At 42.8% G+C, this 15,379-nt stretch overlaps 1 protein-coding gene across 1 annotated transcript; it reads right to left on the bottom strand.

Moving 5' to 3' along the window:
* Positions 1-3,827: 3,827 nt before the first annotated feature.
* On the bottom strand, positions 3,828-5,249 carry LOC109896268 (amphoterin-induced protein 2-like). The gene has a single exon (XM_020490536.2). The coding sequence runs from the start codon at positions 5,247-5,249 to the stop codon at positions 3,828-3,830; it is 1,422 nt and encodes a 473-aa protein (XP_020346125.2).
* Between the last annotated feature and the right edge of the window lie 10,130 nt (positions 5,250-15,379).

Raw genomic sequence — 15,379 nt, 5'->3', positions numbered from 1 at the left:
CCAGTGTTAATCTGCAAAATTGTAATCATTCGCCTACCTCCTCATGCCTTTTGCACATTGTATATAGACTCCCCCTTTTTTTTCTACTGTGTTATTGACTTGTTAATTGTTTACTCCATGTGTAACTCTGTGTTGTCTGCTATGCTGCTATGCTTTATCTTGGCCAGGTCGCAGTTGCAAATGAGAACTTGTTCTCAACTAGCCTACCTGGTTAAATAAAGGTGAAATAAAAAATAAAAAATATAAGGATCCTGATGCATTTGGGCTCCAGATCCACTAAGACTCAAGTAAGCTTTATGCAGAAACAGCACTATGAAGTTATTTTCAGTTTATGTGAATGGAAATTGCATCACTTGTAATTCTCAGAAATGCACCCCTAATATATTTAGATGACATCAGTCTTTTCCCAGGAAGATTGCATCAAAAGGGCTTCCAACAACTATTTAAATGATTCAATTATTTTTTATTTAACCTTTACTTAACTAGGCAAGTCAGTTAATTAAGAGCAAATTCGTACATTTACAATGATGGCTCCCGAATGGCGCAGCGGTTTAAGGCACTGCAACTCAGTGCTGGAGGCGTCACTACAGACCATGGTTTGATTCCAGGCTGTATCACAACTGGCCGTGATTGGGAGTCCTATAGGACGGTGCACAATTGGCCCAGCCTCGTCCGGGTTAGGGTTTGCCCGGGGTAGGCTGTCATTGTAAATAAGCATTAGTTTCTTAACTGGCTTGCCTACTTAAATAAAGGTTCAATAAAATCTAAATTAAAAAATAAAACCCTGGTCTAACCTGGATGACGCTGGGCCAATTGCGTGCCACCCTATGGGACTCCTGATTACATCCTGTAGTGACGCCTCTAGCACTGCGATGCAGTGCCTTAGGCTGCTGAGCCACACGGGAGGCCATTCATACTGAATATTTCTGTTTTCTATCAAGGACATTTACCCCAAGCACATGAAGTGTCAGTGACTCAATGCGTCAGTTTTACATTTTCTGTTCACTTACTTATGGTGACAAAGCTAGTAACCGGAAGGTTGCAAGTTCAAACCCCCGAGCTGACAATGTACAAATATGTCGTTCTGCCCCTGAACAGGCAGTTAACCCACTGTTCCTAGGCCGTCATTGAAAATAAGAATTTGTTCTTAACTGACTTGCCTAGTTAAAAAATTATGCTTAAAAAATTAAATAAATGTGCTGCTACACTGCTAATGTTGAGAACCTTAACATTGGACTGACTGAGGGAAAAGTTGGTTTCAACAGTTACATGTATTACTTAGTTATTACATATTAACACTTACAATCACCTGTCAACATGCCAATTTAACACACATGTACGTGTTGTAACCTGTGTATGTATTTAACACAACTAGGGATCAGTTACTGTAGCTACTAGCTGGAGGTGACAAAATACCCAGGACATGACTAAAGGGGAGGACTGACTCTTGGGAAATTGTAGTTTTACGTTCCATTTTACAAACATTCTATACCAAATGAAATACAATGAGTAGACTGAAAGCAGCTCCAAGTCCCTCGTTGTTTACAGATCCCATGAAACCGGATAGGTGTAAACAATATGGCAGAAGCTCCCCAAAGTCCATTGAAAAGGCTAGATGGTGACATCACCATTATTGCTTACATTTATACGGCTCCTTCAGATCTGTTACCACAGAAGGGATGGGGGCTAGGGGTTCAGGTCAAACATGTATGTCCCATACATACAACTTTTATGAGGGCCTGATTACACAATTGAGTTAGAGTTCTCTGCACTAGACAACACAGCCTTAAACGGTCACAGATTTTAGTCCATCAGATTCCTTCTTCAGATACTTCAAATCACTAGGTTCCATCATGATACTACATGTCTGTACAAGTCACATTTAGCTGTGGTATTACATTATACTGTGATCACGTAATACTCACAACACAGTTTGTAAAAAAAACAACAACCATAAAAACATTCAACTCTGGCCTTTGTCTATAAACATGTAGGTTTGGTACAGTGACCATTCAATTTGACATGCTAAGTCACATCTGGAAGCCAGTTACCTTGTCGTCGGTGGGAATGGGAACCTACTGTAGTTAAATATGTCCCCTAGAGAACTGTCAGTGAGGGTGGGAGTGGGAACCTACTGTAGTTAAATATGTCCCCTAGAGAACTGTCAGTGAGGGTGGGAGTGGGAACCTACTGTAGTTAAATATGTCCCCTAGAGAACTGTCAGTGGGGGTGGGAGTGGGAGTGGGAACCTACTGTAGTTAAATATGTCCCCTAGAGAACTGTCAGTGGGGGTGGGAGTGGGAGTGGGAACCTACTGTAGTTAAATATGTCCCCTAAAGAACTGTTAGTGGGGGTGGGAGTGGGAACCTACTGTAGTTAAATATGTCCCCTAGAGAACTGTCAGTGGGGGTGGGAGTGGGAACCTACTGTAGTTAAATATGTCCCCTAGAGAACTGTCAGTGAGGGTGGGAGTGGGAACCTACTGTAGTTAAATATGTCCCCTAGAGAACTGTCAGTGAGGGTGGGAGTGGGAACCTACTGTAGTTAAATATGTCCCCTAAAGAACTGTCAGTGGGGGTGGGAGTGGGAATCTACTGTAGTTAAATATGTCCCCTAGAGAACTGTCAGTGAGGGTGGGAGTGGGAACCTACTGTAGTTAAATATGTCCACTAGGGAACTGTCAGTGAGGGTGGGAGTGGGAACCTACTGTAGTTAAATATGTCCCCTAGAGAACTGTCAGTGAGGGTGGGAGTGGGAACCTACTGTAGTTAAATATGTCCCCTAAAGAACTGTCAGTGAGGGTGGGAGTGGGAACCTACTGTAGTTAAATATGTCCCCTAGAGAACTGTCAGTGAGGGGGGGGGGGGATCTCGGCAATCAATTCCTGTCCACTCCATCACCCCAAAGGACGTGAACACGCTTTTTAAAGCCTTATTCCATTACAGCCTAACACTAAAATAAAATTACGTGTTTTCTTTCTAAAAATGGTGTCTGCAATATATAGCAGGTTTCTTGCACTGTTTCGAGATCATTGATGGATAAAAAAGCCTACTCATCTGAAATGCATATATACTTAAATGAACATACAACATCAAGACAATGAAATGTAGGTCTTCTAAAAGAATGTCAATATCCAAGTTAGTTCAATATATTAATACCAGCAGTAACATATCAGTCCCTTCCTTACCTTGAAAAACTCTATTCACAGTCACACCTGCAAAAATAACCGAGAACAACAATAGTATATAGGTCATGGGAGGCTTGGGGCTAGAGCTGGCTAGTTCCCAGACACTGATCAGGGTCGACTTTGGCATCTTTGTCTGAATGCATCCATTCAACCTGCATATAATACATTAAGAATACATGTACAGTCAGTGTTCGCCCTGTTATGATCATTCATAGTAGCGCATGACACCTTATGACAGACTAGGAACCAGCAAGTAAGCATTTGGACAGTGTATACCATGTGTATCCTGTAATAACATTATAGATCCATGAATGCCTACATAAAGCATTTCACACAGGTGTTTCACAGAATGTATTTTGTTTTGAACTATTTCTTTATCTGCAAGTTCATATGTATAAAACTTTGACATAAAGAAACCAACTACTGTTTCCATATCTGTCCACACAGTATGTCTAACATTAAAAAGCAGTCTGATCACTGTTGTGAAATAACAGGTGTTAAAACTACTTTCATGTATGGATTCTCAATGCGAGGTTTCAATATTTGGCATTTTGAGAACCATGTTACAAACAGTCCATTTTGCATGGTGTAGTCGAGTCCAGTGAAAGCCTGGTGGGGCTTGAAGGACACACCCTGAATGCTACGCAACGTGTTCTTCATGGACCTGCTCCAAGGCCCTGCTTCCATTCTTCAAAATGCCCTCTATGGCTGCAGCGTCCATTACTGGGTGCTTGGCGCTGCATTTGTGGGGGTGCTCGCCCCCCGTTTCGAGGAAGGCCACCCTCTTTCCACCGGTGACCCTTCTGTCTGCGAGCTCCGCCTCTCTGGGGTCTGCACAGAGGAGCATGGCTCGCCCGCCGCACCCACCAACGCCCCCGGCCTTTCCACCATGGCAACGGCAGGGAGTGAGGTACAGGTAGAGGAGCACCAGGACGATGCTGACCACACAGGACGCCAGCGTGGTAAATGCCGTGTTAAAATGCTCCCCGCCGCTGCTACGTTCCTCCCCGCTCTTGCCCAGTCCGCTGGGGTTACCTACGGAGACGGTGACCTCCAAAGTCTCGTTGGAGCTCCGGTGTCGCCCGCGGACTGCCACGCATGAGTAAGTCCCTGAATCCTCCCGGAGAGCCCCTCTGATCTCCAGGGTACCGTTGGTGAGGACCGTGAGGCGGCTGCTCTGACCGTCTGTTACGCCCAGTGCCGGGGATCCATCGCCCGGGGTCACCCAGAACACCATCAACCCTTCCCGGAGGGGGAGAGAAATGCCAGGGCACGGCACCATGAGCCAATCACCAGGCTCTGCCTGGTAAGACACTTCTACAGTTCCATGGAACCCACCCTGAGGGCTAGCAGAACAATTCAGCCACTCCTCCTGACCCAGGCTGCATGGATACTCCTCCCTGAAGTCTAGTAGGGGACGGTACTGCCTCCTCTCCCAGTACTCCAGCATGGCACGCAGGGCACAGTCGCACACCAACGGGTTCCCCTGCAAATAGATGCCACCCTGCTGCCAGGTGGCCAGAGAGAGTAGGCTCTGCACGGGCACCTGCCTCACCATGTTCATCGACAAATCCAGGAAACGCAGACATGGCAAAGCCCCATTTCGCTGGTAGAGCTCCAGGGGGAAGGCAGCCAGTCTGTTCCTGCCCAGATACAGCCTTTCCAGGCTGCTCAGCCCCTGGAAGGCTCCCGCCATGGTCTGACTGATGCGGTTTCCAAACAGAAGCAGCACTTCCAGTTCCCCGAGCCCATGGAAGGCAGATGCGTTGAGCCGAGACAGTCCATTGGACGAGAGGTCCAGGTGGCGAAGGTGAGGGGTGGGGGCGAAGGTGTCCGGTGCCAGATGGGTAATGGCGTTTTGACTGAGGACCAGCGTGGTCAGCCTGTCCAGACACCGGTCTGGCCAATCCAAAAGCAGAGTAGATAGGACATTGTGACTGAGGTCCAATCGGGTGACATAGCCAGGGAGGTCAGGGGGAACGGTTGACAGATTGCGACCACTGCAGGAGACGATGTCGCTGGCACACAGGCAGGGTGGTGGGCAGGCGGCCGTGAACGTCATACGGGACAGACACATGGACAGGAGGAATGCCAAGGTAACCCTAAAGCCATGTAAGTGCCCGTCAATGGACACACACAGCGGTTGTGGCACAACGGGACACATTCTACTGTTTGAGGGCTGAGTCTCAGCTTGTTGGTGAAGAAGTTGCAAACATCTTATGAGCCCCATTCAAAAAGAGCTGTGAGAGCGAGAGAGAGCGAGAGACACACAGAGAGGGAGAGATGGGTATTTTTTATTTTTATTTTTTTATTTATTTTTTATTTTACCTTTATTTAACCAGGCAAGCCAGTTAAGAACAAATTCTTATTTTAGCATCCGATAATGTCATATGACAGTGATTAACTTGTTTTCTCTGCAAAATAACCTTAATGCAAGAGTCCTTAATTAAAACAATACAACGCAGCCATCCCACCTCTGTTTTGGTAAAAAACTGAGGGATGGAGATGGAGAAATGTAACCACTCTCAAATTCATAGACAGAGCTGTGGATGTAAGGACTGATGATCCATTATATCAGAATTAGTTTTAACCACGTTTTGAGGCTTTACAGTGCTTGTTTACATTGTTTACAAACATTGGAGTAAAATATGCTTACATTTTGGGTTCTGATGGGGTTATACAGTTGAACTAAACTCATGAGTGATTCGCTATTAAATTTGATAACCATCTGGTTTATGCTCGTTTAGAAGGCAATTTACAGTGGAATTAGCTCGAACCATCATGTAGTTTGTACTAGTGAAACTGTTATTTTACCAGCTGAAAATTAGGCTATAAGGGAATAGATTGAGTCTCATAGAAAATACTCCCAGAGAGCTGCAGAACAAAAGGAAAGGTCCAAGCAATAGAAAGTTTAACATAACCACTTACATGAAGAGCCTCACAATAATGCGACATCGTTTCTTCGTATTGTGACCAAAACCAATGAACGTATTTCGCTCTCTGGAACGGTTTTCACCTCATACAAGATGCCTAGGCTATATTCCGTTATAAAAAAAAATGGAACCAATACTTCATACAATAAAATACACTTTCTAGTGTATTGTCATCTCCAAACAGACTCCAAAAGCGTCCAAATGAAAGCAGGGCTTGCGGTTGCTCACAAAATAAATATGGCACATCAATAGTAGGCTAAGGCTATTAAACCAATTAGGCGACTTGTTTCCTCGCGTCCCCGACAAATTAAACCGTTGCTTGGATGCCACGGTGTGTCTGGGTAGGTTACGTTATTGCGCAGCATCAGTTGGTCTACAACCCTGAATTGATTTTATATATACAACGTGTGTAAACACAGAATTAGCAAATAAACATGTTTCATTTACAAATAAAAACAATGGATACTGTCGGCTGATAGATGGACCTATTATTGATAATCAGGCTGCAACAATTGCATTATAATATTGGCATTAGCGTTATTGGCTGAAATGTATAAACATATAAACGCCACATGTAAAGTGTTGGTTACATTTTTCACGAGCTGAAATAAAAGATCCCAAACATGTTCCATAATGTACAAAACGTTTATTTCTTTCAAATTTTGCACACCAATTTGTTTACATCCCTGAAAGTGAGCCTTTCTCATTTGCCAAGATAATCCATCCACCTGACAGGTGTGGCATATCCAGAAGCTAATTACACAGCATGATCATTAAACAGGTGCACCTTGTGCTGGGGACAGTAAAAGGCCACTAAAATGTTTTGTCACACAACACAATGTCACAGATGTCTCAAGTTGAGGGAGCATGCAATTGGCATGCTGACTGTAGGAATGTCCAACAGAGCTGTTGCCAGAGAATTGGATGTTCATTTCTCTACCATAAGACGCCGCCATCATTTTAGAGAATTTGGCAGTACATCCAACCGGCCTCACAACTGCAGACCACGTGTAACCACGCCACTTACACATCCAGCTTCTTCACCTGTAGGATTGTCTGAGGGGAGGGGATGGGTGCTGAGGAGTATTTCTGTCTGTAATTATAGGGGGCTACTACTACCATATTTACAATTTTTGTTGCCAAAGGCTCATCAAATGTCATTTGTAATATACAAGTCTAATCAAGAAATGTAGGCTATGAAAGCAAAGAGATCATTACAGATATTGATCAAATCCATAATCAGTAAGTGCAATCAAAGGTTTTTTCTTGAATTATGTAGGCTACATCCCACTGGGCACAGACGTCAGTTCAACATCTAGTTTTGATTTATATTTGGTTGAGTTGTCAACTAAAGTGAATTCAACAACGACAACAAATTCACCATGTCATTGGATTTAGGTTAAAAGTTGGGTGAAAACCCCCCGATATACCCTTATGTTGATGACTTTTGGAAAATCCAATCAGTATTCCACTCAACCAGTTTTTGCCCAGTGGGATGTTTCTTTGGCCAAACATGTTATTGCATGTTGTTCATTGAAAGGATCCTGTGTTGACACAATTAGGTGGCCTATCCCATATCTCTCAAGTCTCCACTTTTTAAACCTTTGTTTAACTAGGCAAGTCAGTTAAGAACAAATTCTTATTTACAATGACAGCCTGGGAACAGTGGGTTAACTACCTTGTTCAGGGGCAGAACGACAGATTTTTAACTTGATTCGATTTAGCAACCTTTTGATTACTTGCCAAACTCTCTTAACCACTAGGCTACCTGCCGCCCCACTTAAAGGGCCAATCCTCTGTTGAAACAATAACAAAGCGTCAACCCTGCCTCTGTTTTGGTAAAAAGCCAAGGGTTGAGCCTGGATAAATGTAAACATTCAAATTCATAGACAGACGACTGACCATACGTTACATCAAAGGTGTTGTTTTAACCATTAATACCATGTTTTAACTATGTTTTGAGGCTATACAGTGTTGAGGCAATACATTTACAATGTTTACGATCATTGTAGTAAAACGAGCTTATATTTTGGGTTCAGATGGGGTGTGACAGTTGAACTGAGCTCATGAGGCATTAAGTTATATTCTTCAAGAATGTGTATATATAATTCATTTATGAGTCCAAAAATGGATGCAGCAACTGCAGTTTGCCCCTCGTTCTACCCCTGAGCAAGGCAGTTAACCCAGTGTTCCTGGGCGTTGATGACGTGGATGTCGAATTAAGGCAGCTCCCCACACCTCTCTGATTCAGAGGTTGGGCTAAATGCGGAAGACACATTTCAGTTGAATGCATTGTTGTACAACTGACTAGGCATCCCCCTTTCCCTTCAAGTCATAGGAAGACAGTGGCCTATTTCAATCGGAATAGAGAGTAGCATGCTTATGGAAATCACCATATGTCTTCTACCACAGTCTTTAGTGGAGAAGAATTTCAACAGACATCCACTGTAACAAACTGGTGCATTGAACTGTATTTGGCACCTGAAAATGGAATAATAGATTGATTGTATAAGAAGATAATTACAGGCCTACAGTATATATTAATACCAAATAATCAACACTTGTCTACTTTGGATAAAACATAATATATTTCATAACTGAATATGAAGTACTCTTACTGTCACAACAAAGGACATACTGTATGCCATGTCTATTGAACAGCAGTTATTAGGCCTATCTGGCAACGTTTCAAGTCTTCTGGGACAATCTAAAGACCATGGAGCTTTAAATTCAGCCCATACCCCTGACTCATGTGCCTCATTTCCTGTGACTGTGTTCTTCGAAAAGGTCCCGCTGACATGACCAATGCCTGGTGGTGTTATATTGATGTTATATGCCTCCCATGGGGTAGTATTACCCACATATCCTATGAGGAATAACATTATATTAACATGGGGTAGTATTACCCACATATCCTATGAGGAATAACATTATATTAACAAATTCAGTGCATGGTATAAATGTAACTTTGAAGTGTTTGATCAGCATAACCAACATGAAACACCTCACCCACCTAACAGCTTTTAGCATTGAATAGAAAATATCTGATTAGGTAGAATGATACAACCCATCCTACACAGATTCCCTCCCTAAATATGACATGCTGTGCAGTGGGTTTTCGCTACACACTTGTACTTGATTGATTAAGGTCACTAATTATAATAGTAAGGAACTTCCCTCACCTGGTTGTCTAGGTCTTAATTGAAAGGAAAAAACTAAAACCTGCAGACACTTGGCCCTCCTTGGAATGAGTTTGAACCTCCTCTTCTAAGTCCACAACAACAATGCTTAAACCACATCAGGAGACCACCTTTGAGGTCTGAGAAAAATCAAAGAAATTGTTTTTTGATTGTAGTTACCCTTTTATTCAAGTGTGCAAGCACATAGCACTGTTGTTTGGTTAGCGGTGCTTCTATAGCACATGAGATGGAGTTTTCAAAACAAATGGTCACTGGATTGATGCAAATACTCATGATATCATTCAGTCAGGTAGGCTACTTTGTAGACGGTTAACATTTAATTGAGAAAGTTTTGGGAAAGCCTTTCCATATACCAGAAGGCAGTTAGTCCCATCAATTGGTAGCATTTACTTTATAAAGACTTCCTCATATGCATACTCCTGTTCTATTGGTTTTCTTTAAACTTTCTTTCATTGTCTTGCCACCAAAGGCATAATCCTAGTCATATTAGCAACCCATGATGTTGCAACTTTAGATCTCCTCTCTTTTAAAATTTCTTACGGATATTTAGATCTCTGTCCATGAAACTGCTCGCATGTGCGATGGGCATTTCAGAACAATGTTTTCCCGCAAATTGCATTTTGGAACATTTGCGAGTAGGCCTTCCCCCATGTAGCCTCCGCGGACTCCCCAACAACCAGATGTTCTGTTTTGAGGGAAATAGAGCCTGGGATGCGACTTTTGGATGTTAACAAGGTGACGCTCCAGTTTAACTCCTCCTCCGCATGAACTGGATTGGTTGAACAGTGCAGAAGAGAACCTCTCCCAACAGATTTTTTCCTTCTCGTCAAGACCAGTATCTAGGGGATCTAGTTTCAGGCATTTCTTTTACGCCTGCGACATTAGGTTAAACTCCGTGTGCACATTGGTGCGGTTAAAATGTGAAGAAATAATAGTTTATCAACATTTTAAGATAAAATGGTCTGTTCCATCAGCCTTATTAATTTATACAGCGTACACTGTACCTCCACTACACTAGTCCTACTTTGATATGCATCGTGGGGATTCAAAAGTGAGTATACGTAATGCCCCCTGAAAAATAAGTGGGTATACGGGGTATACCCTCCACTACACCACTGACTGTAGGTTGATTTTTACCGTAACGGCCAAGACAAAATCTCTCTATGTGAAGTTATATCATATAGCTTTGTTTAATCCATCACATAGCCTTTAAATGCCAATTAACTTTGTAGCTTTCATTGCTTTCCATAATGATTGTCTTAACTTTTCAGAGGTTTTGGACAATGTTACAAAGAGTTAAGGGTGAACTCCTTGCCCGCTGTAAACTTGAATGCAGCCTACATCCAAATTGCTGCTAGCTTGCCGGGCAATCAGATCAGATATTCATTTAGATCAATAGCAAAACAGGTCCTACTATATAGGTAAACTGGGAGACACATTTTTTGAAAGCAGGCCTCCATTTTGGATAAAGACAAGTTTAGTCACGACACCCATTGCATGTGCACCGGCGCACCTGACACTGTTGTAGTGTCACAAGTGATGCTTTAGGAAGCAGTGACAATAGTACCTGATAAAACTACAGAGCAGCTTGAGTCCATTTAATTCCCGCACCCAAAGTGAAGTCAATTCCATTAGCCATATGGGAATTGAATGGGAGGCCTACAGGGTAATCCAGACTTGCTCTATAATCACTATGCACTTGTAATTATGAGCTTCCCATCCCGGACACCATGACAGACACACTCTGCCTTAGGGACGGTTGTCATGGAAATCATCATCAAAGGGGATGGTCTCGAGAGCTCTGCAAAATGTCCAACCACCACGACACATAGAGGATTGAATGACAGAAATGGGATGATTTACCCCAGACACCTGCTGCATTTACAGTCTGGTCACACCGAGGGGCGTCTCGATGATCTGAACCTGTAATAACTTATCTGTTGTCAGATATAACAGCTTTTTGGAAGCCTTGTTATTTCAGATGAAGTTTTATCTTCTGTTTTTCAAAACTTTGGTGATGCTGACTGTACAAATATGATTGAATTTCAGGGAAATCCTCATTTTTGACTGGACAGGACCTGATTCAAGAAATCTGTTTCTGAGTTGCCCAAAGAAAAATAATTATTGCTGCCAAGCGGCATTCAGCGTTGGTTTCCACCTCACTCACTATCTTAGCAACAATGAGTACTTGGGTTCATATACCTGTTATTACAAATGTCAACAAACTAAACAAAAGTCTTGGCACATGGACTCACCGACTCTGATGACTAAACTCTTATGGATGAATCCTCAGGTTGGGTGAGCTCTGTGCGCTGGCTGCAGTAGTGGGCCTTTAAAAACAAGCAACAATGGCATATGCAATGTTCTTCCTTCAGCAAATCCACAGAGTATGTACATGTACATGGAAAAGTCAATTAAGTGGAATTAGTTGTGAGGAGTACCTCCAAAGGAACCGTACTAGCTACAGTAAAACATGGGTTTTCCATCATGGCTCACATCACCACCATCATCCCAGACACTCTGGACCAACTCCAATTCGCATACAGCCCCAACACATCTACAGATGACACAATCTTTACTGCACTCCACACTGCCCTTTCCCACCTGGACAAGAGGAACACCTATGTGAGAATGCTGTTCATTGACTACAGCTCATTGTTCAACACCATAGTGCCCTACAAGCTTGCCACTTAGCTAAGGACCCTGGGACTGAACACCTCCCTCTGAAACTGGATCCTGGACTCCCTGAAGGGCAGCCGCCATGTGGTGAGGATAGGCAACAACACATCCGCTATGCTGAACCTAAGCATGGAGGCCGCTCAGGGTTGTTCTTAGTTCCCTCCTGTACTCTCTGTTCACCAAAAACTTTGTGGCCGCACACGACTCCAACACCATCATTAAGTTTGCAGACGACACAACGGTGTTAGGCCTGATCACCGACTTGATGAGACAGCCTATAGGGAGGAGGTCAGAGACCTGGCAGTGTGGTGCCAGGACAACAACCTCCCCCTCAACTTCAGCAAGACAAAGGAGATGATCGTGGACTACAGGAAACGGAGGGCCCAGCACACCGGATTCACATTGACAGGGCTATAGTGGGGCGGGTCGAGAACTTCAAATTCCTTGGTGTCACGTCACTAAGGATCGATCATGGTCCACATTCATGAAGAGGGCACGACAACGCCTCTTCCCTCTCAAGAGGCTGAAAATATTTGTCATGGGTCCGCAGATCCTCAGTATGTTCTACAGCTGCATCCCCAAGCCATAAGAATGCTAAATAGTTAGTTAGCCAAATAGCTATCTTTAAATATATTGACCCTTTTTGCAATAACTTTGACTCATTACATAAGCTGCTGCTAAAGTTTATTATCTGTCACTTATTTCTAGTTATACTATATGTACATATCTACCTCAAATTACCTCGTACCCCTGTACATCCACTTGGTACTGGTGCCCTGTGTATATAGCCCAAGTTAGTTACTCACTGTGCATTTATTATTATTAAGTGTTTTACTTTACAATTATTTCTCAAATTTTCTTTCTCTCTGCATTGTTGGGAAGGGCCTGTAAGTAAGCATTTCACTGTTAGTTTACAAAGGATGTGGTGAATAAAAATGTATTTAGTTTATGCTGCTAACCCTTCCGATGCTTATGGTCTCCCAAGTTGTCCCTCTTTAAACACTTGACCAAATACTCCGTCCCTACATCAAAGTGGCCAAATACTCCTTCCCTAAATCAAACTGCCCACCATCTTTCCCACCTGGCTCTTCTTCTTCCTGTGTAACACTTTTTATCGCCCATGCCAAAGAAACCAAAAATGTCAATCAAGCCCGATTGATTGCACCTGCTGCTCATTCCTGGTATAGTGTGATTAAAGTTAGTAAGGAGCTAGGTTTCCATTCAATACATTTCCCACCAAACTGAATTGTTGTGGATAAAAATCAGTGTGTGATGATGAAGTGCACAGAAAATGTACTTTTTCCTCTTAGGTTTTCATGTACCAAATAAAAATCTAATGTCCAATGTATTCTATCACCTTTGGGTTCCCGAGTGGCGCAGCGGTCTAAGGCACTGCATCTCAGTGCTAGAGGCGTCACTACAGACCCTGGTTTGTTTCCAGGCTGTTTCACAACCGGCTGTGATTGGGAGTCCCATAGGTTAGCGCACTATTGGCCCAGCGTCGTTAGTTTGGCCGGGCTGTCATTGTAAATAACAATTTGTTCTTAACTGACTTGCCTAGTTAAATAAAATACAAATAAAATACAAAAAACAACTTTACATGGGTGAATTATCATAGTGAAACATATGGAAGATTTTGAAAACACAGAAATACTGGCAGATTATGATAAACACCTGACTGCACGTGTACAAACCCCTAAGGTAGATGCTGGGCTAAGTGCCTGTGCGTGTGTATTTGTATGTGTTAGTGTTCGTAATACATTGGGTCTGGTAAGTAGTGTCTTCTGCAGGTCACGGCTGTAAGGGGATGTGCTACTGGGTTATTGGTATTTCATACATCCCCTCATCCCCTGCAGGTCAGGGGTCACCAAGGCAATGACATTAGAGGTGTAACTTTAGCCCACCCTTCAAAGTTCCCACCTAACTTTGTTTACGACCTATGGGGAGACAGTGAGAAGAGATACTGTGACATATGTACATTGCACTTGACATGGGACAGGACTTATTTGTGGAGGAACGTAGCTGTTTTTCTGGTTGATTTGTGATGTTTTATTGGTGCTTCCCATGACAGTTTTTTTTGTATTTTAATGTGTGTGTATAGTGTGTATATTTATGTTGTATTATACAGGGCACATCTTCCCTGTTAAAATAAAGGTACAAATAATAGTTAGAGAAGGAGATGTACGTTCGGAAAGTAAACAAGTAAATGAACAGGTTAGTTTAGCAAGAGATTGTGAAACCGTTGTAGACAAATATATTAAAGAGTTGTTATGATTTGTCTGCATTAGCAAATTTAGCCAGATCTATCATTTTATATTTATTCACTTAGATTTCTTACATGCCTCCTCTGAAAGCTTCCACGTTTGACATTTGACCATAATCTCTAAATGACATTCAGTTATATGTGCGAGAAAGGTCAGACATGATTGGCTATGAAACTATTAAGCAGCATTTCAAAATGTTTGACTGAGAGAGACGCAGCACACACTATATTATTGTTGATTTATTAAATATGGAACTAATTTCATAATTTGTTTTTTGCATCAATTTTTAACAGTACCATGTGTTCTTTCAGAATGAATGAATTTGTACGGTCGGTGGACCTGTAAAAGTGAGGGGAATAAGACTCTTGTTGTGACACTATTTCCTAGAACAGGACTGGTGCCATAACATTTAATATAAACAGAAATGGATTCCATGGACAAGTCAATAAATAGAATGTGGTACCTTTGACCCAGTTTCTTGTGTGGGGAAGGTGAAAAGTGGTGCACTATTGACCTAATTGCCAATTTCACAGGGACAAGCGCCGACAGATTTACCCTTAAAAATGGTCCCTTTCAACGTATTGGATGCACGCAGCAGGTCACGGTTTGGACAGGATGAGAGGAGCTTTCCACATCATCAACCATGTTATTAGACTACATTATTATCTATCCGCTGTTACAAGGGTTGTAGACACACTTAAGTGTGTGTGTGTGTGTGTGTGTGTGTGTGAGATGGAACAGGCTGCTGTGTCGCTCCAGGCAACCAGTGAGTGGTTCTTTCTCTCCCTGTAGCAGGGACAGAGGAAGACAGTCATACATCTAATCTGTTTGTGCAAACAGCCTGCGAGGAGGGCTCTTTATCAGCAACGTTAGGGCCGACAGCTGGGGCCCTGACATTCAAGGACGTGCACCATTTCACTGTCGCCACGGGAGTGCTGAAATCATTTGATCAACACACATCAGTTGTGTGTTTGTGCTTTCTGTTGCTCAAAGGGCCTATGCATTATTCTGGCAAAGTTCTCACTGGGGTTGGGAAATGCCTGTGGGACCATCACTGTGTGATTCAGGTGTGCTAGAGCTTTTTCACCCTCACATTGAAGTTCTGGATCCTGACAA

This window comes from Oncorhynchus kisutch, linkage group LG19 (assembly GCF_002021735.2).
Source record: "Oncorhynchus kisutch isolate 150728-3 linkage group LG19, Okis_V2, whole genome shotgun sequence".
NCBI classification, from domain to species: domain Eukaryota; kingdom Metazoa; phylum Chordata; class Actinopteri; order Salmoniformes; family Salmonidae; genus Oncorhynchus; species Oncorhynchus kisutch.
This window is presented reverse-complemented; position numbering and strand designations above follow the sequence as displayed.